This window comes from Taudactylus pleione, unplaced genomic scaffold (assembly GCF_031769625.1).
Source record: "Taudactylus pleione unplaced genomic scaffold, aTauple2 ptg000396l, whole genome shotgun sequence".
Lineage (NCBI taxonomy): Eukaryota > Metazoa > Chordata > Amphibia > Anura > Myobatrachidae > Taudactylus > Taudactylus pleione.
The window spans coordinates 2,463,236-2,487,015 of NW_028284797.1; the positions used below are offsets into that span (position 1 = coordinate 2,463,236).

Sequence of the window (23,780 nt, forward strand, 5' to 3'; positions counted from 1 at the left end):
AAGGTCTGTTGTTTGGGCTCCCAAACTGCTGCAGCTTTGCGAGACTAAACCTGGTGCTTTCAGGCGCGTTAAATACTAATGGGTGCCTGAATTGCTCTGCCGGGTGCCTATTCGTATAAATGCTTAGCAGGGGGCTCGCAGAACAATTGAATCGCCTCCAAAGTGTCTAGACCAAGTGTTAATACACAAAACAATAAAAAACTCACCCTCTTCTAGCAGTTCTATCATGCCCTGGTATTCAGTTTGTGTTGGATCTACACTCCGCAAGGGCCGTACTACTTTGCCCCAGTACACTGTTGGATTCACTTCATCACTTGATCCGTTAACTAGTTAAAAAAATAAAAATAAATGATTAACAGTAACAAAGATACAAGCACAAGTGTGTAATTTTATTAGTTATGGCTATGCATGCAAAACCATTCATACTGAACACGCAACTTCTGCAGACATGTATACTATATGACATTGGTCAGATAAGATTGCTAAAACAAATCTACTCAATGTAGATAAAATTTAATTTATATTGTTTAAGTCAATATTCGTCAAGCCAACTATATCTTAAACTAGATGTTTAAAGAAAAAGCAAAAACTCAAAAGCCAAGCTCTATATCAGTGTTGGCTAACCTTGACACTCCAGCTGTTATGGAACTACATAACCCAGCATGCACTGCTACAGTTTTGCTATTAGGGCATGCTAAAACTGTGGCAGGGCATGCTGGGATATATAGTTCCACAACAGCTGGAGTGTCAAGGTTAGCCAACACTGCTCTATATGCAGAGCTGTGGAGTCTGAGATAATTTTGGATGGAGTTGGCATTGGTAGAAATGTACCAACTTTAGCTTCAAAGTAAAAAAAAATGTATAACCACAAGTGATTGCATCAACGCATGTACAGGCATCTGACTCATTACCCATTTCCCAGGCACTGCTCCAGATCAGTCTCATGCATCTCTGAACAATTAAACCTAATCATTATCTTGTAGAAAATTGCAGGAGGAAGCCAGTGTTGGTGACCAAGACAAAAACAACACTATTACACTTGTCTGCTCTAAAAACCAAATCAAGTTTTGTTCAAAACAGGGATAAAAAAAAAAAAAAAAAAAACTGTTTGGACATGGTCTTCAACTACATGTCACTATACAGGAATGCAATGTCCACCCAGATCTGTGAATGTAAGTAATGGGGCCCATACATCTGAGATGGATTGCCCCAACTCCACGTTCTGCTGACAGCAGGAAAACTGTGAAATTCAACATGGTGAACAATCTTGATTCCCCAATCCCGACCCAATTAAAGTCGGAATTGGCAAGTCTGATCGACAAACATTGATGTCTGCAGATTGACAGAACGGGAATTCGGGCTGTAGATGTATGGCACGCATAAGGTACACAACACTATTACTAATACAAAAATATTGGTAGTGGTAAAGCAGAGGATAGGTGTTCGCAGCATATATTTGTGTGTCTTAAATTATATAAAAGTTTATATATACAAGACTGTTAAATATTATTTAACTTGCATGAAATACATAGTTACTTCATTGGAATTTATCAAAGTATTAATGTTCAGAAATAAAGAAACCTAAAGACAAAAAACAGACTAACCACTAGCCTATGGCATTTAAATTATAAAGACTATCTAGATATACACTTCAATAGATTTGTTTCTAGCAGCGTAAAAACACCCCTGTATTCTGCAATTCAATGGATCAAGTAATTGTATATAAAGGTAAGAGACTGTAGAAAGTAAAGGCCCAAAAAGGGCACCATTTTCAGTTCAGGTATGATCGGGACCTTAATTTCAATGGAAAACTGCACTAAGTGCCTAGGAGCCACCCAAATGCCCAGATTTATTTATTTAACTTATGAAAATGCTTTACAATCTTACCTTGATGAACCTTTGTGACTCTCTCGGCGCTGACCTTGTTTCCTTTGCCTTTGGACAAGCTGTAGTCTACCATATCCCCCAGTTCAAGTTTATCCACATCTCCAGAATACTCACTTTATGTTAAGGTGATAAATTAGAGGGGAAACATCATAAAGATATAAATACTGAAAGGCTTTATGTATATTTATGTATAAAAGTTCAAATATATTTAAATGAGGTGGTGCAGATGCAATATGAGTAGGCTAATTAACATTAGAATAAATCTAATAGAATTACCAAGATACAAAATAATTACCTGTAGTGAAAAAAAATTTCTTTATCATGGTTTGCAGTTTCAATAAATCCAAAGTTATCTTTCAGTGTAGCTACGTAACCATAAAACCTCTTGCTGTTAGAATTGCGTCCTAGAACTTTCATGGAGACGGCACTCTGCTGGCCAGTCCTTTTGGCTTCACAAATGCTAAACTCAACCTGGACAAATAAAGTGTTGGCAGCATTATTGCAGCAGTGTCTTAAGAACCTCCAAGAGCTTGTTATGCATTGTTCAAGAATAGAATACAAACCACATTCATGGAGTATTGCACCAATTTGCATTTAAAAACTACAAATTTGCAATTTTGAAGTTAAAATGTGTTAAATAGAAAATATATCCTATCTACTACATAGTAATAATTAACTTTCCAGAGGTCATCTTTAGTGGCCAGTCAGAGGAAACCCTCTCGTCTACAGACAGCCCCTTTGAGTTCATGGCATCTGGATTGTGACAGTGGAAGCCGGCTGTAGACTGTGGATTCAGTGACCGGTCCTCAAAAGACAGGAGCTTCAAACAGACAGACAAGTGCTATTTTACACTTTAGAAGAGTTACTATATAGATATAGAAATTATATCTAGAAGTTGTATTGTTAGTAGATTTGACAAGTGATCAAACTCATTTCGTATGATAAATGGTGCTCCAGCCAATCAGTTCCCAACTGTCATTTCTCAAACAGATTACGCATTATAAAACTCGTGGATAAATAGGCCCCTTATTTTATCTTCTCAATTTATCGAATTACCAAAAAAAAACAAAAAAAAACACAAAACACCACATTTTAGTTATTTCTATTTTCAGCTTATACATGTTTTACATATCATTGGGGGTCAACCTCTATAAACTGCAAATACATTAGCTGCCATTGACTCAATTTTAAATTAAAAACAAACTGACCTTGTCTCCAACTTGGGGTGCAGGCGATCCTTCCAGATCCTTGAGATGATAGGACACTGTAAGTCTGATGCCACAATCTTCATAAGAGATGATTCCCTCTTCACCCTCCTAACAGTACACAATTCACATTTTAATAATACATTTTCACTTGTTGTGATTAAAACAAATTTTGGGAAATTTAAATACATAAACATTATTCCTAAACCAAGTTTTATACAATTCTACATGAACATATTTACAAAACTGCAAATCGAAAAGATGTGACAGTGCCCGACAGTCCGTTTTCATCACACCCACACTTTACATTGCAGCATCTCAAAACCTTGCAAGCTTTGGTACCGCAAGTTTAAGAATGGACTATGCTCTATAGCACAGGTTCTCAACTCGAGCCTCAAAACCCCAAACAGTGCATGTTTTCCAGGTCTCCTCAAAGAATCACAAGTGAAATAATTAGTTCCACCTGTGGTTCTTTTAAAACATGTCAGTGAGTAATGAATATACCTGTGCACCTGCTGGGTGACCTGGAAAATGTGACCTGTGTGGGGTCCTGAGGACAGAGTTTGAGAACCACTGCTCTATAGGGCAAAAAAAATGTAAAAATCTTTTAAAACATTCAGGGCAACCATGTGTGTGTCCGGTGTCCATTTGACGTTATAGAAAGCATATATAATGCTGACAAAACCAAATTTTGTTTGTTTTTACTTCTGCCAAATCACTGTGGGGGCTCTGTGTACTGCAGCCATGGGTAGAGGGGCTGGTAAAGGTATTTGAATTCTGCACAGATTAGGAAATCCCCCCTATAATCCATAAGAGAGCTTAAGTATGAACAAACATGCATAAGATAGGGGAACAATTACCCACTTGAAACTATAGTAAACAAAATAATAGTGTATAGCAGGTGTATTAAACATGCCGCCCTCCAGCATTACACGACTTAGCATACGCTTCAAAAGTTTTAGCATGCCTTAATAGTGAAATTGTGGCAGGCCATGCTGGGATGTGTAGTTTCACAGCAGCTGGAGGGCCGCATGTTCAATACCTCTGGTGGTGGGACCACAGTGTTTCTCAAACATCCAATTGGGGAAATCCTGTGACCTTCTAAAAGCTGTCCCCTAAGGTAGGGTACACTCTAAAATAGATGGGCACAAAGGCTTCAAAGCCAACCTAGACTGTTTGGATGCAAAAACTTTTGATCGGTACTAAATTCTTGTGAATGTATGGACAGAAGACAGCTGCTCTGCTTAAGCTCTGTGCTGCAGGAGACAGGCTCAGCTGGCAGAACAAGCTTTAATATACACAGTGGACAAATTATTATGACTACCTGGCGATATTATGCAAAATAGCTACTCCACAGATCATGCTGACGTACAGTAGGTGGTCTGAATCTGTATAAGAACAGAAAGGCGAATGTATGTACATACTAATGAATGCACCACTCATAAAATAATGGTTAAACACCATGATCTGAATGTGGAATGATTGTTGACGCTCACAGCAGCAGTGTGAGCATTAGCTAACCGGCTGGACTGGTGAATAGTTCAAGGGTGGCAGTGTTAAAGAGTAACAAAACAGGAAAGAATATGGCCATGCTTGGTTTTACCCATATTGTATATAGTACCAGCTGTGTGACAGTATTAATACCACACAGCTGATACAATGAATGACTTGCTATCAGCACCAACAATAATACACTGCAAAACTATCTAGCAAATAAAAACATGGGGATTTAATTCATATTTTAATCAACACAGTACACCATCAAGAGACACCAATTCATTGCGAGATCCTATACTAGCATGCCTAACACACCATTAAACTGCAGTAAATTGCACTCACCTCTTAGGTACAGAGGGTAACATCCATACAAGGGCTGGCTTGTGAGCCACACCCAACTAGGAGGGGTATTCAATATGAGACGTAAACTTCGCTGTCGAAGTTTACGTTTCATATCGGAGATTTTACCTGCGTTAAAGTATCGGGCGCGAACCCGCTAATCCCCGTATTCAATTTGAAATCGTCAAAAACGGGACCCGGCGATACTTAGATCGGCAAAAAAAACTGGAAATTTCTGGAAATAATTGTAGGAGCCCCCTAAAGATGTCCAGACCTCAGAGATCACTGCGGATACCCCCGTTTTTGCCTGCAGAAGAAAGTCGGGGTTTTTAAAAAGCCGCGCAGGTGTGTTTTTTCCCGACATTGAAGAAGTGATGCAGAAGAGCAGTTAGGTTTTTTTTTTTTTCGTTTTTTAAAGTGGTCCCATCAAATTTGGGGTACATGAAAATGGGTACTAGCATATTTTTAAGTCCCTAAAGGTAATTTTGAAAAATTCTGCAAAAAATGCACCTGCCGCTACTTTGCGCAATGAATAAAACACCTGCCCCATACTTGGGGACCACACCAGAAATAATTTCGGTAGTTTGGTAATTTTTTTACCTATAATTTTTTTTTTTTTTTTTTAATGGTGTCCCGATTTTTTGGGGGACTTTTTTTTTTTTTTTTAACATTTCCTTTTAAGGGGACATTCCCAAAACTACAGGCTATTTTTTATAAGCCTACACCCCCAAACCCCTATTCTGCATTTTTTTCACTTGCTATAGTGATTTGAAAAATTATCCCTGTTTTTTTAAAAAATGACCCTTGACCCCATTTAAGGAAAAAAACGTGAATTTTCGGGAAATATGCCTGGGACCCCCCTAAAGATGTCCAGACATGGGGGATCACTATGGGTAACCCCATTTTTGCCTGCAAAAGAAAGTCGTGTTTTTAAATAGCTTTGCCAGGCTTTTTTTTCCTGCCTCGGCTATTAGAAACCCCGACTTCCTTCGGTAGTTAAAAATGGGGGTACCCATAGTGATCCCCCCATATCTAGACATCATTAGGGGGGTCCCTAGAATATTTCCCGAAAATTCCCATTTTTGTTAACCTGTAAAAAAAAAAAAAAAAAAAAAAAAATTTAGAAATAGCTAATAGCCAAACCAGCCCCAGGCTTGCCAGCCAGTGGTGGTTTCCAAAAATACGGGGAACAAAATGTGTAGGGTTCCACCATATTTTAGAAACCAACACCAGGCTGCAGGGACTAGTGCTGGTTTTAAATATAGGGGGCAAAAACGACGTGGGGTACCCCCTATATTTAAGACCAGCACCAGACCCAACCGACCGGGGTGTAATGCCACAGCCCGGAGACCCAATCACCGGGGCTCCAGGTCCAAAGCATTACACCCCAAGTCGGTTAGCGCAAGCCGGTGATCTCGGGGGAGTTGGGGACCCCCCAAAAAAGGGTCCCCCCCTCTCCCGAGCACCATAGGCTTACGCTGAAGCCTGGGGCTCATCCCCATACCCCTGGAGCGGTGGGTATGGGGGTGATAGGGGGGCCAAATAATGTAACACTATTGTACTTTACAGTGGAACTACAAGTGCCAGCATGCCTGCCATTTTGCACTTGTGGAACTACAAGTGCCAGCAGACATGCGGCACCTGTAATTTCACTGTAAAATAAATAGTTAAAAAAAGACAAACACACACACCATGCCCAGTATAAGTTTATTACATACACCTACCCATTCACACATACTTACCTATACCAGATGTTCGGTCCCCTTGTCAAGTAGAAATCCATGGTAGCTGGCCCTGCAAGAAAGATTTCATACTCACCTACATCCAGCGCTGGTCTCCGCAGTAATCCATGGGTGTTTTAAAACAAAAAAAACGAGTTACCCGATCCACGCTACAAGCTATCTGTATGTGTGTTGTCACACATATAGATAGCTCCCGAATGGCCGCTGACGGACCTCACTGGGCATTGCAGTCCCGTCAGCCAATCAGCGGCAGCGCTCACTGTAGAGCGCCTGCTGATTGGCTCCGGCAACTGACAGTTCCCACGTGGGCTGACTCACCCACGTGGGAACTGTCAGTTCCCGGAGCCTATCAGCGGCCGCGCTGGGTCTGGTGCTGGTCTTAAATATAGGGGGTACCCCACGCCGTTTTTGCCCCCTATATTTAAAACCAGCACTAGGTCCCTGCAGCCTGGTGTTGGTTTCTAAAATACGGTGGAACCCTACACATTTTGTTCCCTGTATTTTTAGAAACCAGCACTGGCTGGCTAGCCTGGGGCTGGTTTGGCTTTTGGGGGTGACGTTATGTCATTTTTTTTTCTAAATTTTTACTTTTTACAATTTTTTTTTTTAAAGGTTAACAAAAGCGAGAATTTTCGGGAAATATTCTAGGAACCCCCCTAATGATGTCTAGACATGGGGGATCACTATGGGTACCCCCATTTTTAACTCCTGAAGGAAGTCGGGGTTTCTAATAGCCGCGGCAAGTGCATAAATGCGACTTTGAAGAAAATGGTGCAGAAGAGCATTTAGTATTTTTTTTTGTGAAAAAAAACTGTGCCCAGCAAATTTGGGGTACTTGAAAATGGGGGTCAGCATATTTTAAAGTTGCAAAAGAGACTTGAAAAAATCGTGAAAAACCCACTTGCACAAGGAGGTGCAATGAAAAAAAACACCTGGGGCATACTTGGGGACCCCCCCAGAGTCACGTTCCCTATTTTTTAACTTTGTTCCCCAACATTTTTTTTTTGGCCCCCAAATTCAAAGTGCTTTTTTTGGTGTGTCCCGATTTTTTTTTTTTTTTTGACACAGATCATTTCATGGGGTCATTCTGAAGGGTGCAGGCTATTTTCTTTTTTAAAACCTGCACCCCTAAACCCCAATTCTGCACTTTTTTTCACCACCTATTCAGTGGTGAAAAGTTATCCCCGTTTTTTTTATCAAAGACTTTACAAAACTGCGATAAGTCCCTGAAATTGAATACAGTGTAAAAGTAAAACCTGCGATAATGACGTCATACCTCCGATATTAACGCAAAAACGGACTTATCGCTCCCATATTGAATACCCCTGTAGGCCTTTTATAGCCTTGATTGAAAGCAGCTATGATCGCAGTATGCAACATTTTGAAAAAAACAAAAAAGAAATAAACTATGAACAAAATCCCCATTCTTTTATTTGATATAGTTTCAGTAAATTATTGTAAAAACTGATGGCAAAAGTTGTTAAAAGTGTACACAGAGTGGACCAGCAGATGAAAAATTGTGTCTGAGCACAAGGCCTGTGGTCATAAACGTCTACAGGATGCTTCAGTGGGCAGACTTGTTCAGTCCCACAGACGGGCAACAGTGCATGAATTATGGATAATCTAAAATCAGGAACAGATTCAGATGACATCTCAACGAACAGTATACTGCACATTACATGTCTCGGATGTATGGGTTAAAGAAGCATAAAGGACTGCGCATACACCACTGCCATCTGCCTCCAGTTTGCTCAGGAACACATGAATTGGACAATAAATTATTGGAAACGCGTTATGTGGTCTGACAAAGCACGTTTTCCATGATGTCATGCAGATGATAGGGTGAGAATAAGGAGACAATGGCACAAACGCATGGATCCTTCTTGCATTGCCACGTCTCTTCAGGCTGTCTACTATCAAACCTTTAAGAACTGAAAGATGTAGTTCATCGCATTTGGGCTAAAATTCCCCAAGAAACAGACATTTAGTAGAATCCATATCCCTAGAATTCAAGCTGTATTAAAAGGGCAAAAGGTGGTCCAAAAAAGTAATAACCCAGTGACTAAACAGACTATCGCTAGTTACATTACAGAAGAAATTCATCTAGTAATGGATTGTTCAGTCACCAGCCGAACCTCTTAAGACTCATATTCCATAGACAAAAAACCTTATGGTTTCACATGTCCCATTAAGGCTTCTTAGACATGATCTGAAATTTCACAAAACCTACTGAATTTGTGCCACTCAAACTAAAAAAATGCAATGAAATTAGAATTAAGGCTGACTCCTTAATGGACGTGTTCCTTGCGTAATACAGATCTGGTATGCCATGACACCATGTGGTTAACACAATGGTGGAGCTGCTAATTCACAGAACTGTGTGCTCATTGGAATACACACATGCAGTCTGTGCAACTGTGGTCTGAGCAGAACAGAGTTGCGCTGATGGGATAAGACTACGGTGGACAGGGGGAGAAGACAGAGCGGTGTGGATGGGGCAGACAAGGGCGTGGAGAGGGTTAAGATTAAGCAGTACAGATGGGGCGTGCCAGAGTGATGCAGATGGGTGAAAAACAGTGGGGCACATGGGGGGGTGAGAGTGGCACACTTTGGGGGAACAGAGCGGCATGAATGGGGGGTACAGAGAGACGTGGATGTGGGAAGACAGATCAGCGCAGGTGGGTAAAGACAGATTGGTGTGATGAGGAATACAGACTAGCACAATGGAAGAACACACAACAGTAGGGATTGGGGAAGACAGAGTGGCGCAGCTGGGGGGGAAAGTAGTGCAGATGGAGGAAGAAAGTGGCAGAGATGAGGGGGAATACAGAGGGACGTGGCTGGGGGCAAGGAAGTGGTGCAGATGGAAGGAAACCGTAGTACAGATGCAGGAAGACAGGGCGGTGCACATGTGGAAAGACATATTGGTGCAGAAGAGGGCATGCAGACTAGCACAGTTAAGAGACCACACAGCTGTAGGGATTGAGAAAGTTATAGCAGCATGATGGCAAAGATAGTATACATGATCGTTTTAGCAAATAGGGAGCTGAATATGTATAATGAATGAGATGGATGTATTGAGATAGAAGGATATTGAAACCCAGTGGGATTATTGTGGCGACTGAATGGGAAGATTGTGCGCCACATAACAGCTCAGACCTCAGTTGCATAGACTGCATGTGTGTATTGTATTCCAATGAGCACACAATTCTGTGAATTAGCAGCTCCGCCATTTTGTGAGTGACGACAATCTCACTCTGTGAGAGTGCTGAATCTGCAGTTAACCACATGGTGTGATGGCATACCAGATCTGTATTACGCAAGGAACATGTCCATTAAGGCTTGTATTTTTAGTTTGAGTGGCACAAATTCAGTAGGTTTTGTGAAATTTCAGATCATGTCTAAGAAGCCTTAATGGGACATGTGAAACCGTAAGGTTTTTTGTCTATGGAATTTCATTGCTTTTTTCTTTATAATTTATTAACTATCAGGGTTTTGACGAGCAAACTGGGCCACCTGCAGGGGAGAAGGACAACAAATAGGTACACTAACACAGGCGGAGTAGCAGACAGCACGCAGGTGGTGTTTTAAGGGTGCAGAGGTAGAGACGGCTGCGGGGGCAGGCTGCAGGTTTTTGGGGCAGTGGCAGCAGCAGAGGTGTGGAGCAGTGGCAGCACCAGGAGCGTTCACAGAAGCATCAGCGGGCGACAGAGGGACTCACTGGTGCTGGGCATGCACCTGAGAAAATCAAATCAATAATACACAGATGCATGGACATATCAGTGAGATCTATCAATGCATTGTTTTAAAAAATGTGTAATATAAAAAAAATATGACGTTCCACCACAGCACAATCAGCATCGTGCTTTGGAGCCCCAGTGCTGGTTGTGCTAAACACAGGGGACAAACGACGTAGGGGTTCCCTGTATAAAGCACAACTCGCACCAGGCTAATCAGAGACAGTCCTGGTTACCATAATACAGGGGACAAACGACGTAGGGGGTCCCCTTGAAAAAAACAACAACTGATTTTTCCCATAGAGGAATCCCGAGATGGGGCATGGTGTTTAAGGGGCTACACCTCAAAAGCTATTGGAGGTACGGAGCTGAAATTTGGCATGGGCTGGCAGAACTGTCGCTTTGCGCTGCATGCCGAAAATCAGGGCAAACACACAAAAAATTAGGACTTGGGAGTAATATAAATTTCCAACTGTCCGTTTTTTCTGACACTCAATTAGGACCACTTTTCTGCTGTTCTCTATGGGGGATTATTGGGAAGCATAACTCAGGGTAGGGGCAAATTTAGACTTCAACGGTAGGTGCTTTTGGGGTTTAGGTAATTGAGAAAGTTACAGTTTTTAAACTATTACCTCACGAATCCGCTATTATAGAAATAGGAAGTTTCGACTTGATGGGCAGCTATAGTAGGAGCATCCATCAGGTGTACTCACTGTGGCTTCACTTGGGTGCACCAAGATGGCAGGTCAGTGCAGGCTAAATACAGGGGACAAATGAAGTAGGAGGTCCCCCATATGAAACACAACCAGCACCAGGCTTTTCAGTACCAGTCCCGGTTGCCAAAATACGGGGGACGTGGTGTTAAGCGCAACCAGCACTGGGCTCTGAGCCGATCCTGGTTCTGGAAATACAGGGGAAAAAAAAAAGTGTAGGGTCAACCTATATTTACTAGAACAATAACCAGACCCTTTCTAGCATGGGGGTGATGCCACAGCAAGGGGAGCCCTTTCACCGGGCCTCCCAGCCGAAGAATCACCCCTGACTACTAGTCAGCCCAGGCCGGGGATCCCCCTAACAAAGGGGTCCCCCTCTCCAGGGGGGGCCAGGCTGATATATTGTGTAAAGTGTGGTGCAGTTCCCAGCAAGCCTCCCCCGCATGCTGGCAATTGGATAACCACAAGTATCAGCATGCGGGGCATTACGGGCCAGCTGGTACCTGTAGTTCCACAGCAAAACTTGGTTAACTCTTTCTTCGAAGTTCATAGGGTCCACAGGGAGTCATTGGGGTGTAGGTGAGACCTGGAGGACAGGAACCAACAGCAAAGCTTCTCAATTCCAGGATGCTGCGATCCTTCTCCCTATACCCCACCTACAGCCTGAGGGCACTTCAGTTTTGTTAACAAGCCCAAGGCAGGAGAAGGATAGGAAAGAAGGAAGACTGGTACACTGAAGTATCACACACTAACACAAAGAAGGAAACAAGTGACCAGTAGAAGAACCCCATAGAAGCTAGGAGCATCAGGACAGGTGCCCTGTGTACCCTATGGACTTCAAAGAAAGAGTTAACAAAGGTACTCTCCTTCAGGGCCCATAGGGTTCTACAGGGAGACATTGGGTAGGTCCCAAAGGTGTTGTGCAAGGGCGGGAACGCTCCTAAGCTGATAGGAGAACCCTATGCCCGAAGGAAGAATCCTGAAAGGCAAATGTATAAAGGCATAAAACCTGAGAGAAAGGTGTGGACAGAAAGACCAGGTGGCTGCCTTGCATAGCTGTTCAACTGAGGCACCACGCCGAGCTGCCCACAAGGGACCCGCAGAGCGAGTAGAATGAGCAGAGACTGTAGTCGGCACAGGAAGGCCAGTCTGCGTGTAAGCCTGTGAGATAGCCATGCGAATCCATCTGGCCAGAGTCTGTTAAGCTGGCCATTCCTTCTTGTGGAATCCATATAGGACAAAGAGGAAGTCAGATTTCCTGATGGAAGTAGTACGGTCCATGTAGATCTTTAGAGCACGGACCATATCCAAAGAGGCCTCACCTGCCAAGAGGTTTGGTGAAGTAAAAGACGGAACCACAATTTCCACATTCAGGTTGAATCTAGAAAAAAAACTTGGGAAGGAAGCCTGGGAGTGTTCGAAGAACAGCCCTATCCCGATGAAAGATCAAAAAGGGGGAGCAACAAAGCGCCCCTAAATCAGATACCCTACGGGCAGACGCTATAGGCAGAAGAAACAGTCTTCGCAGTGATCCATTTGACAACCACCGATTCCAGGGGTTCGAATGGAGGTTCCTGAAGTGCTTTGAGCACCATTGACAAATCCCTTGGAGCCACAGGAGGGACAATAGGAGGTTGTATCCGTAGAACACCTTGCATGAAGGTGTGAACATCCAGTATAGGAGCAAATGTGCGCTGAAACCTGCACTTTTGAGAGATAAGCGGAGGCCTAGATCCAGTCCAGCCTGAAGAACAGCAAGAATTCGAGAAACTTTAGAGACTTGAGGGTCATAGTTTCGTGGAGCACACCATTGGAAATACATATGCCATATTCTGTGGTAAATCCTGGCTGAGACCGGTTTACGTGCTCTGACCATGGTCTGGACCACAGAGCTGGAGAAACCCTTAGCCATTAGGATGGATGTCTCAAGAGAAAAGCCGTTAAAGACAGATGGGCTAGGTCCGGATGTAGACATGGACCCTGAGACAACAGGTCTACTCGTAGAGGAAGTTGAAGAGGAACGTCTATGGAGAACCTTAGAAGATCCGAGTACCAATGACATCTGGGCCAAGCCGAAGCTATCAACAGGACTGTGCCCCCCTGCTGTCTGAATTTCCATAGCGCTCGAGGAAGCCGGAATATTGGAAGGAAGAGATATGCCAAATGGAAGTTCCATTTCACTGACAAAACGTCTATGAACGTCGTGTCGGGGTCCTTTGTTCTGGCTCCATAAATTGGAAGTTTGTTGTTGTGTCTTGAGACCATGAGATTCACTTCTGGAAGTCCCCATTTCTCTACCAGAACCTGAAAGACTTCTGGATGTAGAGACCATTCTCCAGCACACACATAGTGATGGCTGAGGAAATCCGCTTCCCAATTGAGAATCCCCGGGATGAACACTGCGGAGATGGCTGGGAGATTCGGCCCATGCGGGACACTTCTGTCATTGCTGACAGACAGTGCGCCCCCTTGGTGATTGAGGTAGGCCACAGCCGTGGCGTTGTCAAACTGTACTTGTACTGGCCTGTTTTTCAGAATATTTTGAGCCACAGTGAGAGCTCTGTAGATGGATCAAAGTTCCAGGATGTTGATCAGCAACACTGCCTTGACTGAGGACCATCAGTCCTGAAAAGAGTGCTGGCCAGTTACTGCGCCCCACCCTCGGAGGCTTGTGTCAGTGGTGAGGAGAGCCCAGTCCGGGATCCAAAAGGGACGACTCTGGAAGTGGGAAGTCTGTAGCGACCAGGCTAGGTCATACAGGCCTACTCTCCCGGAAGTCGCGGGAGGCTCCCGATTTTTCGGGTAACCGCCCGTAACCCCGGTAGAGCAGGCATTTCTAGCGCATTGTGCCCACTTCCTAGTGAAGTGGACAGAATGGGGAGGAATTTCCGTGGTGATCGCGTGTCCCTGTGTAGGGGTCGGGGTTTAATGACGTGATTCTACATAAATCGCGTCATTTAGCCCCGACCCTATTTAAATTTGCCCAATCACTGCAATTTACCGCAAAAGGGAGGGACTTCACGCAAACCGCCATGCCCCGCCCCCCTCACAACCCCCCTTGCTTCTCCTCCCCGGAGACTTATGGTAGACTTAACTAGGTAACTCCTTTTCTTCGAGGTCCATAGGGATACCATGGGGGATATTCTGGCTGGAAGACCAGGCACCAAACACTTAAAGCTTTGGCTCCCAGAATGCCTGGGTCCTTCCCCATATATATCCCGCCCCTAGCCATAGGACATCAGTTAGGTTAACAAGCCTCAAGGCAGGAGAAGGAAAAAAGTACAATCATACACCAGAAACACTTACAGAAGATTAGGGAATCTGTGACCGAAAGTATAACTCAATGAAGCCAGGTGCGTTAGGGTGGGTGCCCTGTGGACCTTGAAGAAGAGGAGTTATCAAGGCAAGTCTACCATAACTCAATTTTCTTCTTCGGGTCCATAGGAGTCCACAGGGATATCCTAAAGTAGTTCCCCTAGGGTGGGAGACGCTCCTGAGCAGAAATAACTCCTTGCCCAAAGGAAGCATCGTGAGAGGGCAAAAGTATCAAAGGCATAGAACCTAAGAAAAAGAAGTGTGGACAGAAGACCATGTGGGTGCCTTGCTCAACTGTTCAGCAGAGGCACCACGACCAAATGCCCACGATGACCCTACATACAGTGCAGAATGTGCTGTCACAGTGCCTGGGAAAGAATGATCAGCCTGTGTGTACACCTGAGAGATAGTCATGCGTAGCCATCTCGCCAGAGTCTGCTTATTAGCTAGCCATCCTCGTTTGTAAAAACCATATAATACAAAAAGAGCATCTGATTTGCTAACAGAGTTTGTACGCCCAACATGGATACGGAGAGCACGAACTACATCTAGGGAGGCTTCACCTACAGAAAGGTCTAGAGCCTGAAAAGTTGGAACAACAATGTCTTCATTCACATAAAAACGGGACACTACCTTAGTAAGGTAACCCTCTCTTATACGAAGAACAGTTTTATCCTGGTGGAAAAAAAAAAATGGGGAGCGGCAAAAGAGCACTGCCAAATCAGACTCTGCGAGCAGAAGAAATAGCAAGCAGAAAGTGTCTTTGCTGTTAATCACTTCAAATCCAGAGTCCAAAAGTTCAAATGGGGAAGTTTGTAGTCCCTTAAGAACAAGAGACAAATCCCACGGTGTTAGCGGTGGATTAGAAAGGTGGCTGAACTAAAAAAAAAAAAAATTCCAAGGAGTTTTTTTTCGAACATCTGGTAATGAAGCAATCTCCTTCTGAAACCAGACTGACAGTGCAGAAACCACTCTCAAAGTGGCCAGGCGTAGACCTTTGTCTAATCCTGCCTGAAGAAACGCCAGTACCCTGGAATTCCTGAATATCTTAGGATCATACGTCCTATGGGAACAACATTGACCAAAAGAATACCAAACTCTGTATTAGATGGAGGCAGAGGCAGGCTTCCGTGCCCTAATCATCGTTTGAATTACAGAACTGGAAAAACCTTTTGCTCTTAGGATTGAAAATTCAAGAGCCACGCCATCAAAGCCAGACGGGGTAAGTCCAGATGTCGGCAGGGACCCTGCGTTAGCAGATCGTGCTATAGAGGAAGTAGGTATGGACAGATTCTAGATGTCTGTGAACCAATGACGTCTGGACCAAGCCAGAGCCACTAGTATTACCATTCCACCTTCCTGCTTGAACTTTGAGAACTCTTGGGAGTAGACAAATCAGAGGAAAGAGATACACCAACTTGAAATCCCATCTCACTGCCAGTGCGTCCACGAAGGCTGCTGACTGGTCTCTGGACCAAAGAGCTCTGTATACTGCTCGTAGTTCCAGAATATTTATTGGCAGATTACTTTTTTGATTTGTCCATCTTCCCCTGAAAGGTGTGAGGACCTGTCACTGCCCCCCCCATCTGCGAAGGCTGGCATCCATAGTGAGAAGCACCCAATTTGGAAACCAGAACGGATGCCCTTTGTTTAGAGGATTCTCTCTCAGCCACCACCAGGGAGTGACGAACCTCTGGAGTGAGAAGGATTCTCCGAGACTTTAAGATGATTGTTTGTTCCACATGGAGAGAATCAATCTTTGTAGAGGCCTGGAATGGAACAGAGCATACCCCACCATGTCGAAGGTGGATACCATTGATCCCAGGATCTGCATTGCTAACAGAATGGATACCCTTCTCTTGTGTAGCAGCTTGCGTATTCACAATGATAGATCCATAATCTTGTCCTCTGGCAGAAACTTTGTGCCCGAGAATCCAGAAACGCTCTTAGATGTACCATCTTCTGTGTTGGAGAAAGTGACGTTTTCTTCCAAATTATTATCCAGCCGTGCCCTTGTAGGCAGGCTATGGTCATTTGAAGATGGTTTTGTAACATAACCGGAGTCTCTGCCAATATCAGAAGGTCGTCCAGATGTGGCAGAATTCTGACTCCCTGACGCCTGAGATAGGCCGTCATGACTGCCATGATTTCGGTAAATACCCAGGGAGCCGTGGATAGGCCAAAGGGTAGAACCTGAAATTAGTAATGTTGCTCTAGGACAGCAAACTCTAAGAATTGTTGGTTGGATGGTATAATAGGAACATGCAGATATGCATCCTGAATGTCCAGAGAAACCATGTAATCCCCCGGTTCCATTGCCGAAATAATTAACTGGAGAGCTTCCATAGGAAACTTGGGTACATGGATAAACCCTGTTGAGGGTTTCAGATTTAGTATAAAACGATAAGCCCCATTTGGTTTCTGAACAAGAAATAGATTGGAATAATAACCCCCTCCCTCTTAAAAACACAGGAACTGGGAGTGAATGGCTTCCTGAAGGGCGAAGGCATTGACCACATCTTATGGAAGATTTGTGCAAAAAAACAAAACAAAAAAAAAAACTCTTCTGGTGGGTATGTCTCCTGAAAGTGAGGGACTGAAAAGAAACCTGCCTAGATCTAGTCTTTGACATAGATGGTAGACCTGCAGATTTTACAGCCGTCAGAGTAGCGATTATATTATCCAACTCTGCTCCAAAAAGTACCTTTCCATAGAAAGGTAAGACTTCCAGCACCCTTTTAGGTTAAGATCTTGGAAAGCTGATACAGGATCAAAGGGCCCTGCATGCCACTATTGATGCTGCTGATGCCCTAGAAACTTAAAATTCCAGCTTCCACTGCAGCCCCTCCCAGATAGGAAGCGGCTTCCCGTATGTGGGAGATGTTAGTCATCTGTTCTCTGGTAGCATTTGGTAGTGAATCATCCAATGCCCTTATCCATCATTCAACAGCTTTGGCTACCCAGGCCCCAGTCATAGCTGGACGAGTAACCGCTCCAGATGACGAAAATATTGCTTTAAGACAGGCTTCAATCTTTATTTGTGGAGTCCTTCAGCGAAGATGCAATAGGCAATGTTGCATTTCTAATTAAATGTGTTACATGAGCATCCACAGTAGGAGGTACCTTCCATTTAGTACATACAAAAGGTGGAAACTGATAAACTGTTTTGTGAATAAAAGAATATCATTGTATCAGGGTAACCCCATGCCTCCATGATAAGCTTTGTAAGCTGATCAGATACAGGGTACTCCATTTTGACCAACTTCTGGTGGTGATTAAACAGTGGAACCTTTTTACTATGAGCTGGTTCATAATCCTGAATATCTAGGACTGATTTAACCACCCTTACCAAAGAAAGAACATCCACTGTGGACAGATGATCCTACTCCCCAGAGCTAGATCCTGGGGAGGAACCCTGTGCATCATCTCCTGATGATGTGTCTGAATCAATGTTGGGCAGACTGACAAAAAGATAACTTTCACTTAGGCGCTTTGGTCACTACCGGTCTGTTATCAACATCAGATGGTGCCATATTCTGACTAGAATGGCCATAAACATCCTTCCGTGAAGGATGAAAAAGAGGTGCAAACATAGGATACTGTGGACACCCCATCCAAGGAGGCATCGTAGGAGCAGCCATATGATCCACAACCTGGGACAAAGTGGAAACCCAAGATGGTTCTTATCCAGGGGCAGGTAAACTGGATTGGTGAGGTGACTATATAAACAGACAACACACAAACCCATCCTTTACGTCCTGAGAAGACAAGTCGTACATGACTTACATGGAACCAGCACAGGCTGCTCCCCCTCCTGTTTCCCTTTATCTTTTGACATGGTCAATAAAGGCAATAATTGCAATGTTATTTGACAGGCTTCACAAAATCTCATTTGAATGTGAAGTACTCAGGACGAAACCTCCACCCCAAGAGGATGGAGAGAAAACAGTTGTGACTGACAGCTTTTAGAAATAAAAAGACTGTCAATCAGCAGCTAGTAAACAGTCAAACATAATATAATTACAATTGGCTCTAAATCAACTACAGCATTGCAAAGGAATGGTAGGACATAGAGCACCATATACCTTAACCAAAGGAGAATTATATATGGAGACTGACCCAGACCCTCCTGAGACCACAGCTACAGGGCGCACTGAGCGTGGACCGTGAGCGTCTCATACACGTGGAGGGTAGGCGGCGCACAAAACCCTTCGTAGGGACTGCGTCGGGGGAGGAGCACCTAGCTCCCCTAAGCTGCGTTAACCAGCCGGGAACGCTGGCCTTGTGGCAGCGGAAGCATCTATCGATCTCCGGCGTCAGACGATAAGGCCCCGACTGGTGAAGTGAGAAAGCGGATTATCCCGGGCCCTGACAGCAGCGGCTTTTGGTGTCCGTCCGACACCAGAAGCAAGAACTGCCACGCGCGATTACTCGTAAGAGAGGAATCGCCTTATCTGACATCTCCGAACATCTGGTGCAGTCCAGATTGCAGCATTGCCAAGCTCAGCAACGACCCGCCAAAATCACCAGCACAATTACGGATGTTGCTGCCCGGCGGAGGTAGAGGGGACCACAATATATCGGCGTCTGAATACAGACGCTGAATACTGCTTACTCAGAAAATAAAACAAAAATAAAAGCTTAGGACTGCCAGAGCAGTCCCGTTACAAAGGTGCGTCTTGACTCATCGTCTGGGATTTGAGCGGATGGGGTAGCCAGTTACACCTGGAGAGGACCAGGTGTTGTAGGGGCCTGGAGTGAAACTGGGCGAACTCCACGAGGTCGAAGGTGGACACCATTGATGCCAATGCCTGTATTGCAGAGTGAATCGACACTCTGATTGTGAAGCAGCCTGCGTAGTCTGTGCTGCAGTGCTGAAATCTTGTCCGCCGTTAGGAGGATTCTCTGAACTGGAGTGTCTAGGAGGGCTCCCAAATGTACCATCCTTTGAGAGGGTGTCAAGGAAGATTTTTTCCAGTTGTTCAGCCAACGTGCATTTTTAGAAAGGCAATGGTTACCTGCAGATGGCGGCGAAGGGTCTCTGGGGAGCTGGCCAACAGCAAGAGATCGTCCAAGTATGGGAGTAGTCTGATCCCCTGATGACGAAGAGAGGCCGCCATAACTGCCATGATCTTGGTAAAAACCTGAGGGGCCGTTGAGAGGCCAAACGGCAGAGCCCGAAATTGGTAATGTTACTGCAGTGTAGGAAAACCGGAGATATTGTTGATGAGAAGGCACTATAGATACATGTAGGTAAGAGTCCTGAACATTTAGGGATACGATAAAATCTCCAGGGTTCATAGCTAGGATAATATAATGGAGGGTTTCCATATGAAACCTCTGCACCCTGATAAACTTGTTCAGACATTTGAGGTTGAGGATAGGCCAATGAGACCCATTGGGTTTCTGAACTAAGAAAAGGGTAGAATAATAGCCCGTTGCCCAATTTTGAGGAGGGGACCCGAAGTGTCACTCCTGAATTCAGTGAAGACTGAATGGCTCTTTGGAGCAGCATGGCCTTGGTTGGGTCCCATGGAGGTCCTGTGCAAAACAACTGCTTGGGGGGGGGGGGGGGGGGGGAGGGTTGTCATCTTAGGAATGAGAGGGCGTATCTGTGGGAGAAAACTTCCCTCACCAAGGCATCTGACATGGTTTGATGCTAAACCTGGGCGAATTGAAGAAGTCGGCCTCCTGCCCTCTCAGGCTGTAGGCTTGTCCTCAGACTTGGCAGGTGAATGTCTAATAGCCCAGGCCTGTTTGGCCCTAGGCTTGGAGTCCTTGGTTGAGGTCTGCTGTCGTGGAAAAGACTGACCCTTTGCTTTGCCTTGAGGGCGAAAGGAACAAAAGGATGACGTCCGAGGCTTTGTATTATATGCAGAGGGCAGGAACGCAGTCTTGTTAGCCGCCAAAGCAGTTACAATTGTATCCAATTCTGTGCCAAATAGGATGTCTCCTGCATAAGGCACAGACTTTAGAGCCCATATTGATTCTGAATCTGCTTTCCAGGACTGTAGCCAAAGAATATGGCGGGCCACTACGGAAGTGGCAGATATCCTGGAGGCCCGGAGAGCCGGATCAATAGCTGCTTCACCCAAGTAGGAGGCTGCATGTCTAATGTGTGATATGTAGGACAGCTGTTCCCTCAAAGCATCAGGGGGAAGTGTCTCTTCTAGGGTGCGCTGTCCAGCTCTCAGTGGCTTTTGCCACCCAGTCCATAGCCCTAGCAGGACAAGTAATAGCTCCTATAAGAGAGTATTTAGATTTATGACAAGCTTCTATAAGTCTATCTGTAGTCTTCAAGGAGGTTGCAGTATGAATGGGTAAGGCAGCATTTTTAAACAGACATGTTACACGAGAATCCACTGCTGGGGGAACTTCCCATTAGTACAATCAGTAGCTGGAAGAGGGTAAAAGGAACTGAACCATTTTGGAAACCTTTGACGAGGCATATTCCAAGCTTCACTCATGTGATCAGATAGCTGGCCAGAGTGAGGAAATTCTGGTAAAACAGTTTGTCGCTTAAAACATGCAGATAGTCTTCCTATTAATGTAGAGGACAAGAGAAGAAAACAATCTCTAGAGCTGGACTGAAAAGTTAAAGGAGTAAAAAAAAGAGCATTAACAATTTTGTCCATGTCAGAGCTAAACAGGACATGGCCATCAAAAGAATGTGACTAGAGTACTCACTGCGATAGTGCAATTCTGACTATTGTAAGTCCTGCATTAAGGATAGCATCACTAAAACAATGTGATGCTTCACAAATATCCACCAAATAAAATAACTCAAACGTACTAAACAGTTAGCCCTCAGAGACCTGCTGTGACCACTTTGCCACTGTTTTATTGGCACAGGCAGATGCAAGAATGAGTCTAAGGGAGCAATTAAATTCTGCTTGCATCCTCATGAGATACAAATTAAAAAATAAATAAATAAAAATCAGACTTAAGTAGTGGTTCAGTGCAGCATCGCTGTGGTAACAGCTCCGAGTTTCGCACTTAAGGGCCAAATTCAATTAGGTGGAAAGTCATGTTTTGCGAAAAGCGTTGGCCGATGCGATCTAACACCAGCACATAACGCTACTCAATTTCCAGAGTATTTGCAAAGTCGAAAACTCCATAGGCAGAAACCGTTGAAAAGCTTTCACCACCTCAATGGCAGCTGAAAAAAAAAAAGTGTGTAAAATCCTATTTTCGGCAGAAAATGTGGGGGACTTGGTTCAGAACCCTTTGGACACAACATCCCATAAACCTCCCTCCTAATGACTAATTAGGCATAATAAAAAAAAAAAAAAAAAAAAAAAGAAGTTGAAAAATAGGTCTAAAATACTTTGTCAGGTATTTTGGGGGCTGTATAGATGGGATAGTTGTAGGTTTGCAGGTGGCTGCAGCAGGTGTATTTTATTAAAACTGCATTTTAAAGCCACAAAAATATACTAACACCCATTTTAATGTACCCCCAATTTAACTACAACCATTATTTTTTCCAAAAGAAATTGCTTTATATAATTTTTCAACACGAAAACTTTGCATCCGCAAACCATTTTCGCCGATCGGAACTTTTCGCACCTAATTGAATTTGGCCGTATTCAAGTAGACACGAAAAGCCCTTTTCAACTAAAAAGTTTTGCCGTTGATGTCATTTCGCAAGGCGGAAAAGTATCTCCGTATTCAATTCTAAATTTTTTGCGGACGCGAAAACGCAATGTAATAGGTGAAAAAGATTAGCCTATGAATAGGTGGTGAAAAAAAAAAGTGCAGAATTGCGGTTTTGGGGTACAAATGTCAGGAAACCAGTCAGCACCCTTGGGACAGCATCCTAAAGCATAACTGCGCCAAAATAACCGGAAAAAAAATTGAACACCCCAAAAAATTACTTTGAAAAAGGGGGCAAAAAAATATAAATCAAAGTTGGGGTTCAAACTTAAACTAGCTAAATAACAAGAGATATGGTAAGAACTTACCTTTGTTATCTCTGTTTCTACGAAGTCCATAGGGTCCACAGGGTTGACCTTGGGGTATAGGTTGGGAACCAAATCCGGGCACCACGCAGTTAAAGCTTTTAGCTCCCAGGATGCACTGGGTCCACTCTCCCTATAACCCCACCCCCAAGCCAGAGGCACCTCAGTTTGTAAGTAGCCAAAGGCCGGAGGAGGAGAGAAAAAGAGAGAGAAAACTGGAACACTCAATAACCATACTCACCGAAATGGGAGACGGAAAACCGGTGACCAGCCACACAGCCCATATGAAGCCAGGTGCGTCAGGGCGGGCGCCCTGTGGACCCTATGGACTTCGTAGAAACAGAGATAACAAAGGTAAGTTCTTACCATATCTCTTGTTTTCTACTTCAGGGTCCATAGGGGGTCCACAGGGTTGACCTTGGGGATGTCCCAAAGCAGTTCAACCAAGGGTGGGGACGCTCCTGTGCTGAGAGGAGAATCCGTCGCCAAAAAGGAAGCATCCTGAGAGGCAAAGGAAACCAATGCCTAGAACCTTAAAAAGGTGTGGACAGAAGACCACGTGGCCACCTAGTAAGGTAAAACAGCCGAGGCGCCACAGCGAGCCGCACACATGGCCCGAGAAAAAACAAGCATCAACAACAGGAAGGCCTACCCATGGGTAGGCCCCTGAGGAAGACCTACGAGGCCATCCAGCCAACATTTGGTTATAGGCCGGCCATCCTTTCCTGTGAAAACCAGAAATCTCAGACCACCAATAAGGAGTCCGATTTCCGTAAGGAACCTGAACGGATCACAAAAATCCAAAGAGGCCAGACCACAGTCAATGAGGCCACACCAGCCGAGAGGACTGGGGACAGAATGGCCGTACCATAAGTTCCAGAATAATATGGAACCTGAAAACCACTAAGAAGCAACACAGGGCGAGAGCAACTCCCACCCTGACATGATGCCCTCCAGAAGAGGGAGCCACATGAGAACGCTCCCAATTCAGACACTCTCCTGGTTGATATAAACACCCTGAGAGAAAGAGAGAGCCTAAGCAATAGACCATGTAATGGCTATCACAACCAGCGGTTCCATTGACTGTCCCCGGAGGTAACGAAGAACCACTACTTACTCCCCAGGAGTCCCTAGGGAGGACAAATGGAGGCATAATCAAGAAAACACTCCAAAGGATGAACTGGATACCAGAGTGGAGCAATTCCATATCTTAACCATACTGACAGTGTAGAGATCCGCACTGTCAGGAAGACCAGGCCAAGTGTGAAACCCAAGCCAGCCGGAAGGAATGCCAGAATATCTGGAAATCCTGGACACCGGAGGATTGTATCGACAGGTACAATACCATAAGATTTATGGCTGCCACAGTTTGTGGTAGGTCCCAGCA

The 23,780-nt window shown here is 44.4% G+C and overlaps 1 protein-coding gene across 3 annotated transcripts in view; it reads right to left on the bottom strand.

Annotated features, from left to right (window-relative positions):
- CSDE1 (cold shock domain containing E1) overlaps nucleotides 1–23,780 on the bottom strand; it is a 133,562-nt gene that overhangs the window by 13,008 nt on the left and 96,774 nt on the right. For all 3 annotated transcript variants that reach the window (XM_088446309.1, XM_088446310.1, XM_088446308.1), the window contains 4 exons: nucleotides 3,096–3,203; nucleotides 2,183–2,358; nucleotides 1,888–2,000; nucleotides 207–326 (listed from right to left, as the gene is read on the bottom strand). In XM_088446309.1, coding sequence (XP_088302435.1) covers nucleotides 207–326; nucleotides 1,888–2,000; nucleotides 2,183–2,358; nucleotides 3,096–3,203 — 517 coding nt within the window. The remainder of the gene's footprint in view (nucleotides 1–206; nucleotides 327–1,887; nucleotides 2,001–2,182; nucleotides 2,359–3,095; nucleotides 3,204–23,780) is intronic.